Source organism: Garra rufa, chromosome 13, assembly GCF_049309525.1.
Source record: "Garra rufa chromosome 13, GarRuf1.0, whole genome shotgun sequence".
NCBI classification, from domain to species: Eukaryota; Metazoa; Chordata; class Actinopteri; order Cypriniformes; family Cyprinidae; genus Garra; species Garra rufa.
The window spans coordinates 42,012,946-42,024,952 of record NC_133373.1 but is presented as its reverse complement, the minus strand read 5'-3'; the positions used below and the strand labels follow the sequence as shown (position 1 = coordinate 42,024,952).

The window sequence follows — 12,007 nt, the reverse complement described above, 5'->3', positions numbered from 1 at the left end:
GAGTAACTCTGCACTGGTGTTATTAAAAGTTATGGTTGGGGAAGAGCCAATGACCATATATATATATATATATATGTGTGTGTGTGTGTGTGTGTGTGTGTGTGTGTGTGACCTTGGACCACAAAACCAGTCTTAAGTAGCACAAATATATTTGTAGCAATAACCAACAATACATTCTCGTTGGTCAAATTTGTTGATTTTTCTTTTATGCCAAAAATTATTATGATAAAAGTAGATCATGTTCAGTGAAGATATCTTGTAAATTTCCTACCGTAAATAATTTAATTTATTTTTTGATTAGTAATATGCATTTCTAAGAACTTCATTTGGACAAATACTGATTTTTTGCACCCTCAGATTCCAGATTTTCAAATACTTATCTCGGCCAAATATTGTTTTATCCCAACAAACCATACATCAATGGAAATCTTATTTCCATTATTCAGCTTTTAGACTATGCATATATCTGGTTTTGTCGTCCAGGGTCACATATTTTAAATTTTATTTTAAATATTTGTAATTGTGTGGGACAAGGAAAATAATAACATGTATGCATAAAAAGCATTTGGAAAGTAGTACAAACAATGAAATGAGGCTGTATTAATGTAATCATAGCTGAAGAAAGCACCTAATATGGCTTTATTAGTTTTCGAGGAATTATGTCTAAAGCAAGGTAACATCTGTGTCCAAAAGCTTGACATGGTGAGCGTGACTTCTTAGTTCAACATCTCAATGGGATGTTTGTGAAGGAGTCATACAGACAGACATTAACCGGATCCTTCTTTCAGCCTGTGTACGTCACCTGATGATCAGCCCCTTTCTCCGGTAATTACAGCTTTGGATGCATTACATGACATATGCATAAATGGTACTGATAAAGAAAGGTTCACAGCAATTAGTGCAAAATGAAAAACACAGAAGGAAAATGCAAGAAACGGACAATGTAAAAAATTATTTTGAAAAACAGGTTGAATGGAAAACTGAAAGCAACATAAGACGAAATCATTGCGATAAAGATTTTGCTCTGCAAAAAATCTTCATTATGATTGATAAATCAATCAAACATCTGTTAAATCTTGTAATAATCTGCTGAAAGTGAAAAGGTAAGGCAGCAATAAAAGATTAGATAAAAGCAGAGAAAAATAAGTAATTGTTCAAACTGATGAACATGAGATTGTCACTGAACAGAAAACACAAGGGAATATGTGGATTCCAGACTGTATTTCAGATCTCCGGCAGCATTTGACGAAAGTGCTGCTTGTTTCTCTGGCGTCAAAATATTGAACTACATGAAATGTTTCCAAAAATTAATTCGAGTAATGCACTACCCTGGGCTGCAGACACAGAATTGAAGCTCTTGAAAATGTCACAGCACACCAAGTCCAAGTGTTTCCATATTGCAAACCATCCACCAACCTTTTTTCTTTTTATTTAGAGTGCATTCACTATTCTGTTGTCTCTTGTGCCCTGCTAGTTTCCTCTGAGCTTTCAGCTCCTCTACAGAGTGTCATTTTGCTCACAGCATTCCAGTAACAACACCTCCAGGCCCGCCGAAGCTCTCTGCGGAAAGATTTGCGAAAAACATAATAGACTAAAGGGTTGTACACCGTTGAGCATTTTGCAAAAAGGCAGGGTAGCAAGCTGACAATGGGTGCCACAATGTCTTTGCCATCAGAGTGAAACATGGTCCAGAGACTGATGAATACATAGGGTGCCCAGGACACAATAAAGCCGGCACTGATCAGAATGCCCATCTGAAACACAGGAGAAAAAACTGAGAGCAGAAAGAAAGGAATATTCCACCCAAAAGTGAACATTTGTGGAAAATGTGCATCTGAGATGTAGAGGAGTTTGTTTCTTCATCTGAACAGAGTTGGAGAAATCACCAATGCTCACCGATGGATCCTCTGCAGTAAATAGGTGCCATCAGAATGAGAGTCCAAACAGTAAAAACATCACAATAGTCCACAATACTCCAGTCCATCAAGTAATATCTTGTGAAGTCAAAAGATGACTTCAGACTTGTAAAATGTGAGTTACTTGTGGATTATTGTGATGTTTTTAATCAGCTGTTTGGATTCTCATTCTGACGGCACCCATTCACATGTAATGCTACATTTCTCAAAATTCATTTACATCTTGGATGGCCTGAGGGTGAGTACATTTTCAGCAAATTTTCATTTTTGGGTGAACTATTGCTTTAATAGTGATTAGTGAAAGGCCACTAATACGTTAATTTAGAGTGATGGCTCATTGTACCATTTAATAATTAAGGCTTATGAACAGCAATATAGCTGGCAGCAAACAAAATACAGGTTCAGCGAAAACATTCCAAAAATACCCGATTACCAATTTGCCCTTAGCTCCAGGGGGAAAAGCCCTGATAATACACTTACAAAACACTATTAAGCTTTAGATGCAAGTGCCTGGAAAATGACAAGACTATTTCTAGGAAATCCTTTACATCCAATAGTGTCCTTTAAGGACAGGATGGAGCTTGACCTTCAGCCACTTCACCCACTTCTATAATCTGGGCACCGAACAGCAAAAAACATTCATTTTAGATTTAAGATTTTAGATTTGAAACCAAGTGAGGAAAAAAAAAGAAACTGTTGTGGGCAGAAGATGGAGCTGGGGTGTGAATCGGTGTCTGTCACTGCAGCAGGAAAAACTGTTAAGCTTCCTGCAGATGTGTGAACGCTTCAGGGTTTGGATGTACTGTGACCCTGCATGTTGTTAAACACTTAAAAGCTGATTTTTCAACCAGCTTTGTATTTTATAGTACAGTACATCCCAGTGCTTGGAAATTGTGTGAAGCTAGCCAGTCAGATTTGAGCCTGCTTATTTTAAGAACAAAACTTAATATTTTAAGTTATATGTCTCAGGTGTCCCCAGAATGTGTCTGTGAAGTTTCAGCTTAAAACACCCCATAAATCATTTATTATATCATCTTGAAAATACCTATTTTGAGTGGAAGCACGCTGTTTTCGAGCATGCATCTTTAAATGCAGATGAGCTGCTGTTCCCTACCCCCTTTTCAAGAATAGAGCTGTGCCAGTGTAACGGAGGCCAGCTAGTAGGTGCTGTGCAGGTAAACCTCACTCCCCGATCTCAAGAGACACACAAAATGTATAAACACAATGGTGACACGGTGGGTGGAAACGTGCAGATTAAGGGCTGGTAATATTATAATACGATCCCCTTTCCTACACCACAGGGAGAGCGAAATCTTGTTTTTTCACAAGCTTGCAAAGAAAGGCATACTAAAACAAATTTACTGGGTTGTTCTTTTTCAACTTTTCTGGGCGTGTAGATACACCCGATTATAGCACTTAACCCTCTGGTGCTCTTCGGTCACTTCTGACCGAAAAATTTTCTGTTTTGAATTTTTAAAAATCACAGCTTAATCGGAATGATATGAAACTCGGTGACTTTTATGCCATTTGGAATGTCAACACAAAAAAAAATTGAGGGCATGATTCAAGCAGGCTAAGTGGTCGTAAAAAAAATAGTCACACTTGTGCTCTTCGGTCTAAAATGACCGACCATAGGAAATGAATGGGAAATCGACAAAAATACAAATATTAAGAGAATTTTTGTGTGTACAATCTACAAATCCTCCACAATGCTGAAAAAAAGTACACAGCAGTGAAGGGGTGACACTCTAAAACACACCCATTCATAAACACACCCATTCACACACACACGCACACACACAAACACACATTAATATACACACCTCTATTCGGTCACTTTTGACCAAAACATTTTCGGTTTAGAATTTTTCAAAAAATCACAGCTTCATCAGAACAGTACCAAATTCATTGACTTTTATGGCATTTGGAATGTGAACACACATAAAAAATTAGGGCACGATTAAAAAAAACTAATAATAAAATAAAAACTTGTGCTCTTCGGTCTAAAATGACCGTCCATTGGAAATGAATGGGAAATTGACAAAAATACAAATATTCAGAGAATTTTTGTGTGTACAATCTACAAATCCTCCACAATGCTGAAAAAAGTACACAGCAGTGAAGGGGTGACACTCTAAAACACACCCATTCACAGACAGACACACACACACACACACACACACACACTAATATACTCACCTCTATTCGGTCACTTTTGACCAAAACATTTTCGGTTTTGAATTTTTAAAAAAAATCACAGCTTCATCAGAACGCTACCAAATTCAGTGACTTTTATGGACACACATAAAAAATGAGGGCACGATTCCAAAAAAAAAAACAAAACTTGTGCTCTTTGGTCAAAAATGACCGACATCAGGAAATGAATGGGAAATCGACAAAAATACAAAAATGTACAGAATTTTTCTGTCTCTTTCTCACACATCCACACACACACACGCACAAATGAACTGAAACACAGCAAATTGAGAAGATGTAAAATAAAAAAATATATATGTATAAAAAAATTACATATCCAGAGTGCAAAAGACACACACTCTCTTGCATATACAAAAAATTAACACTTCAAATCATATTTATAACAAAAAACTATCCCAAACTGGATAAGAAATAGTCTTTGAGATTGTTTAAATGTATGTTCAACTATTCCACCTAATAAAAATGCTGAATCAATTGTCTAAAAACAACTAGGCAATTCACAAGCTGCTTTGTAGAGAACTATACAGGCATCAAGTTACACCTGCCATTACAGATGTTTTTCTCGTTTTTTACCAACAGATGGCGCTAATCTGCCTTCAAAAATTAGTGTTGAATGGCTGAGTCTCTATTTCAACCTGAAATACTGCATTCATTAAAAAATTTTTTTTAAAAAAATTAAAATAAAATTTTTTATTATTCTCAATGGCAAAAAATGGATATTAATTACAGCATAAATATTCATTATTACCACAAAACCCTCTCAAAATGCAAAAGAAAAAAGAAAAAATATTATTAAACAAAACTGAATTGGAATGGTTTTACTGAAAAAATTACAGGATGCGTTACAGGTGTCCGGTCACTTCTGACCGCGAAGAGCACACGTGTGACTGCTAAACGAAGAGCACCAGAGGGTTAAACAAAGAAAAACCAGATTTTATATGTCACCTTTAACATTTTTGTGTGCAATTCTGGATAACCCTTACCAGGGTGACCTTTCTCTCAACAGCTCCAGAGTTGGGCAGGTTATCATTGATCTGGATGGACTGATAGGCCTTGTGGAGCTTCCAGGCGATGCCAGTGTAGGAGAACAGGATGACTGCACATGGGATCAGGGTGCACAGGATGGCCAAAGCCATAATAAACGAAGAGCCATTCAAGGAGTGCTGGTATCCGGCCCAGTCCACGGAGCAGGCCAAACCGTAGGGTTCCGGCCCGTATCCTCCCCATCCCAGAAGAGGAAACACTGCCCACAGCAGTGAATACAACCAGATGACACCAATCAATATACTTATAGTTTTTCTTTGAAATTTGCTGCCTGCAACAGATAGACAAAAAAAAGGTTATCATTCTTTTTTAGAAATAGTCTAGCTATGGCTATAAAGGCAATTTAAGACTTCTCAAGTAATAATCCCACTGCCAATAACCTATTTTTTTTTTCTCATTTAGAGTTTCTAGGAGAGGAAATTTGAAGGTAATTAACGGGTTGATAATTTGAAAAGGAAACTAATTGGAAAAGAACTTGGTGTTTAAAAATATCATTCAAAGTACAGATAAACCATCATCATGCCTGTCTATATTCTCCAATGACTTTTTCATGCGTCATTAAAGATTTCAAGGATAGATGATGTCCTTGATTCGAGAGAAAATAAGTAGTCATGCATTGGGTACAAATTAATGAACCAATTAAAAATATATAAGTGTCTGTGAACATTTTAAAAGCTCATTCTGAATGATGATGCATTTAATATTTTCCCAACCACTCCTAAAATGTTGGACGAGAATGTATAGTACTGTACTGTAAATGCACAAAAAACTGAGAACGACAGAATTTGATGCAAGTAGCCTATTTAGACAAGAAACCTTTTCTGGAAAGTTACAAAGTCTGTTGTTAACTTGAATGCATGTAATATCTACTATTTATTGCAAGCGCATACAAATCTTATTTCCCCGTTTTACATCCGTTTTATTAGTATGTGCATCACAATACAGAAGAAAATATTGTTTCTTGTTGCAAATAGCTCTAAATCTTTGACTATATTTCTTTCATCCTGAACTTGAAAAAATTTAAAATTTTAATGTAACATAATTACATAGCACATTGGCACGATTTAAATTCTGCAATTCCTGGCATTTGCGGTTGCAGAGTTTTGTTTGTGGCTTCCTGTTATTTGTGATAATTCGCTTTCTTGACTAAACAATAGAAACACTCAAGAACACAGTGATGTTTCATCTGTCTATTCTCATTTTGATTATATTGTTTCTAATTTGCTTTCATATTCATGTGATTTTTATAAATTTGCTGTGTAAAATTATACATTTTGTAGGGAAGACCTGGTCTTGTCACACACTTCACAGTGAATACTTCACAGTCTCAGTTTAGTTTTAAAAGTCAAGTGGGGTAAAAGCTCAAACTTTAAAATCTTGGCTATAAAAGCTAATGAACATTTCTACCATTATTGCCTAAAAAGGTTCATTAAGCAAACATTGATCTTTTGTGTCCCAAAATCCAATGTTCATGAATGCAACAACCATTAAATGAAATTTAATAATGAATCAATAAAGTAATGAGATGCTCTCCTAATGAAATTTAGGCAATCAGCACAGTACCTGATTTTGGAGGGTTTCCTGTCACCAGAAATCTCACTAACCCCATGACAGCCAGGGTCATAATGCTGGCCACGCTGAAGATCATACCCATCAGGCCATAGTACAGGCAGGAGGGGTCACCTCCAATCCAGGTGTGGTTGAAAGCAGAGGCAATTGAGAGTGGGTACATGCTGAGGGCCATACCAATGTCAGTCACAGCCAGATTTACCGTGAGGAGCTCAGGAGCTTTGAGAACACTGTGACGACAGGCGGCTGTTACCAGGACGGCTGCGTTGCCCAAAATGGAGAGGATGGCTGGAAAAAAACAAGTGGTAAAAAGGTTAAAAAAATTCCTGATGATTACATTCAGTGCTGGGTAGTAACTGATTACATGTAATCTGGATTCCAAAAATTAGAGTATATTACATTTTAAAAATTTTATGGAATACATGATTACATATCATTCACAAAATTGCAGTAAATAATACATTGATTCTGGAAGTCTGGACAAAAAAATTTCAAACCTGGAAGACTTTATGTGTCATTGTTTTCATGTTTATTAATGCACGTTTAATGAAGGGATTCTCAAATGTTGTTAAAATAAATTATTTGTTTGAAATATCACTGAGGAAGTAAATATTTAAATAATTTAACAACTCACATGTTTACAGTTCTCTGATGTTAGTTAATGGTCACACTGACTTATGCGGGTAAACTAAAATATATTAATTTTTTAATGTTCAAGTTTCAATTTAAATGACTTTTATCATTTTTAGGATTGAATTAATTGAATTAATTACGATGTTGACATAAAAAAATGGAATATATTTTCTTTCTCTTTGCTTTTTTATATTAATATGGTATGTTTAATGGTAAGTTTAAAACAAGTTTGATAAAAAGTAATCTAAAAGTACTCTAAAAAGTAGTCAGATTACATTACCTAAAATGAGTAATCTAGATTGTTACTAACTACATTTTCATCATGTAAACTGTAATCAATATCAGACTATAATTTGTAAGTAATCTACCTAGCTTTGATTACATTGCACTTTTCAATAAAATAAATAGCAAGATCGTGATTCATTTATGATTTTATTTTGACCTGTACTGTATGATAACATAATATTACATTTATGCTGCCAAAGTTAGATGAAGAAGAATGTGTATTGCAGCTGCCATTCGCCAGCCTGGTAAGTGACAAAGATATATTTTATTTATAATTATTTAGCTTTAATGTAAAGTTTTTAATTTAAGCTATTGTTAAAATATTAGCAGAAAACAAAGTAAGACGTTATTTTCGCACAAACACATACGCACCGAGTAGGCTACGTACAGCGCGCGCCCCAGCGTACTGTAGTTACGTTACGAGCGCGAACATTACGCAGGCCTGTAATTTACAGGTGGATGTAAAATCGGCAAAACATTTGGATCATCACTCAAAAATGTGTTCAAAATGAGGCATGTACAATAGAAAAGTGTATCCAAATGTATTATTTATTATATTACTGATTCGTCAGGGAAGCAAACACGCGATTCCTCTCACAGAGAAGTCAGTACGAAGTAAACAAACTCCAAGTGTATGATCGTTTGCTAAATTATATTTTTATACTATAGCAATATTTTCATTTTATGGTTGTCAACTATTAATAGTTTGACAGTGTGTATACAGCTTTGTGTTTCACAAGGTACGACAATTACACTTCTAATCGAGTTTCCTGTTTTATTATGGATTATTTTTTGATTAGTGTGGGCATTCCTTCAAGAGCTTCATGAGGTAAGCCTGTTACATGTTTTTATACAATTTTATCAGTGGCTGCCAAAATAATCAGCGGGGTTTGACTTAATAGGTATGTGATTATTATTTGTGTGTTATTGTTATTTTTGTACCGCAATGTATTTTTAAATTCAATTCCGCCATTTAATTCTTGGCCTGCTGCGAAACCGAATTGTTTCAGTCACGTGTTGCAGTTGATTATTGTGAGATATTGATATGATAAATGGACATCATTTATTGCATCTATTGCTATTGAAATAATATACTTGTATGAATATATAGACTATACTTGAAAGATCCCAACCTTTTGTTTTGACATATTTTTAATTCATTCCTTGCTTTTTAGCCTATAAAGTAGGCTAGGCCTATATATATTGTTTTCAAAGCTGCTTTGTTTAGTTCAATAAGCTGAAGGACCCACTGAAATACCAGTGAATCTAAATGTCACTAAGCAATCATGATGACTCTTCAGCTAAAAAAAATGTTCTACATCATCTGTTCAGGTTAAAAATCCACCCGAAAATCAATTTTGCAGACCCTTGGTTGAACAGCAAGGCTTGTCATGTCATTCTAGCCAACGGCAGTATGAAAGCAGGGAAGAGATCTGACTGAATGTTCTTGGAAATATTCTTAAGAAAACAAAAGTGGTCTTTTGAGAGATGGCATCTGTACAGTAATATTTAATTGCGTTATTCGGTTCCAAGCAGCTGCAGTCATGGCGCCTGAGGTGAATAAAAACTTTTGTAAGCATATTATAAAGACTGTCCTTGTAAAACCATAAAATTGATATGTTAGTATCCCAAAGTAAACACCTAAAATGTATGAATGTTCTTGAATTGTCACAATATCAAACCAAGTGGCATTAATTTGAAAGAAAGACAGCATAAGCACTCTTTTTACTCTTTTTAGATTATTTCACAAGAAAAACTTTGTGGTCATACTGTTTGAATAATATTCACCTGTGGTTACTGTGATAAGAAAGCTGTATGAACTTGAGGAGAACTGATTTCAGACCAGTTTGCATTTAAGTCATTGCAGAATGGCTCAAAAAGTTAGTTCAGAGAAAAGCTCTGGCTCTTTTTGTTTGCTAATGCCAGTTTAAAATCACAAAACCAGTCATAAGTAGCACCTGTATGTTAATAGCAATAGCCAACAATACATTGTAAGGGTCAAAATGATTTTTCATTTTTATTTTATGCATTAGGATATTAAGTAAAGATCATGTTCCATGAAAATATGTTGTAAATCTCCTACCATAAATATATCAAAACTTCATTTTTTATTAGTAATATGCATTGCTAAGACCTTAATTTGGACAACTTTAAAGTTGATTTTCTTAATATTATTTGCACCATCAGATTTTCTCAATATTTTTTTGCACCATCAGATTCCAGATTTCAAATAGTTGTATCTCAGCCAAATATTGTTCTGTCTTAATTTTAAAAAATGTACCCTTATGACTGGTTTTGTGGTCCAGGGTCATATATACGTTTTTCTGTCTGCTGTACATTACCAAAGAACAAAATGAAGATGTTTTTTGACTTTGAGAAATCGTTAACTTTGTTACAGTGTGAATTCATATGGATTTATCATTAAGTTTTAACAGGGTCTTGTATTTACAAATTCCTAGTTTATTTTGTTTATTTTGGTTCTGAAGGCATTTAAACATCAGTTAATTCATTCATCATCTCTGTGCTTTTGATGTTTTTATTAATTTAACGGTCTTGCATGGACATATTTGTATAATATTTGTTAAAAGTAGGAGTTAGATGTTATCAGAATCTGAAAAACTGTGAAGCTAATTTTCTTTCACGTCTTTGTTTAGCTTTATTTGTTTATCCATTTTCACATTTTCTCTAACCCCTTTAGTTAATAGGGCTTATTTTTGTGGATTTGGATTTTTAAGGCATGTTCATGCATAAATCAAGTTCTTGCATTGGAAGGAAAAAAACAACTAGATTGATGTTCTCATGTTAAAAGTAGTTTTAAAAAATGGTATTTTTTTAATCAAGTTCTTATATCTGAAACTATTATGACCATGGTCACTATTATGACCCCTTTAAATAATTCATTCGGACTGTCCAGTTATAGCACTGCAGTTACGGATGACTCAGAAGAATATAAATTATTCAAGAATTTCATGTCTTTTTCACAACTTTGTGTTCATGAATGATCTTTCTGGCCTGAAGAGAAAAAATTTAGATCTGAAAACTACCTATATTTCATTTCAATAATTCCTTTTTATCATTCAGCACAACCATTTTCCGATTACTTGTATGTATAATCTGCTAATTCTAAGTGCCATAACCCACTTTAAAAAGACAATTAAAATGTTTGTTTCTAGGCTGCTTCTAGCCGTTTTTTGTAACCCAGGCTCATTGGAATTATATGCCTGTGACAGCATTTCTGCAAAATGATATTACGTTGCTTATTGCACATCTTGCAACACTTTCAAATGAACTGTCTAGTGAGTGGTGCAAGCAGCTCTGGACGAAACAGATGAACAAAAATCTGGCAATGATTTATTACATTTGTTGTTGTACGTATTGTGAAAGTTGGTTCAGTGCTAATAGGTTAATGATGCAGTATCGGGTGAGCTACCGAGCAAGTTTACTATGTCTAAAAAAATATATTAGTTTACAGATCATGCACTGTGGTAAAGTGATCTGGCTCCATAATCAAAATTTGTGTGAAAAGGAATAAAAGTTTTGGCAGTAAAGGCAATTTTTTTTATGTCACTAGAGTTAATTTTAGTTGGAAGATGCAGTGAATTGTATGGAGTTTTGCAATAATGTACAGTTGCAATCAAAATTATTCAACCCTCCAGAGACTGCAGTAGTTTACAAATACAAGCTTTTCTGAAGATCCAGGACTTTAAAAAAATTGCATCTATAACCAATTACTGGCATATTAAAAGTGATAATGTCAACATATAATGTAATATTTTTGAGTTCTAGGATTTTTTAATAACACAGCTATGTCATAATTATTCAACCCCTGTTTAACATTGCTGTTTTTTTAGTCACTTATTTGTATGGTGGGGAACAAAATTGTCTTAAAACATACTTAAGCCTTTAGAAACTCTATTAGAAAACAAAATTAGCTTGCGCTATTACACATACATACAGTTAGCCCATGCATGTGCTGAAGTTTTAGTAGCTAATATGACAAAGTCAACACAGCTCTCATAAAAGCTATAGAGAAGCTACAGAGAATAAATAATTGTATTACTGTAAAGGTCTAAGGCTATATGAAGATTTCCAAGGCATTAAAGGTTCCCAGAGACACAGCTGCCATCCTTATTCCTTAGTTTAAAATGTGTTTTACCAGAAAACCTTTGAAGGTGTTGAACAAAAAAGCACAATATCATAAAATGTTTGATCAGAACAACTGAGGAAAAACCTGCAATGTACAACCAAAGACTTGTAAGATGACCCAACGAAAGGAGGAAAAACATTTCAATGCAGTGTATAAGATGAACACTAGACAATTATGGCCTTCATGTTGAGACATC

The 12,007-nt window shown here is 34.5% G+C and overlaps 1 protein-coding gene across 1 annotated transcript; it reads right to left on the bottom strand.

Moving 5' to 3' along the window:
- Positions 1–714: 714 nt before the first annotated feature.
- On the bottom strand, positions 715–10,932 carry opn8a (opsin 8, group member a). Its single transcript, XM_073852829.1, has 4 exons — positions 10,917–10,932; positions 6,741–7,034; positions 5,117–5,448; positions 715–1,754 (listed from the first exon to the last, which is right to left on the bottom strand). The coding sequence occupies exons 1-4, from the start codon at positions 10,930–10,932 to the stop codon at positions 1,446–1,448; spliced, it is 951 nt and encodes a 316-aa protein (XP_073708930.1). The 3' UTR covers positions 715–1,445.
- Positions 10,933–12,007: the final 1,075 nt, after the last annotated feature.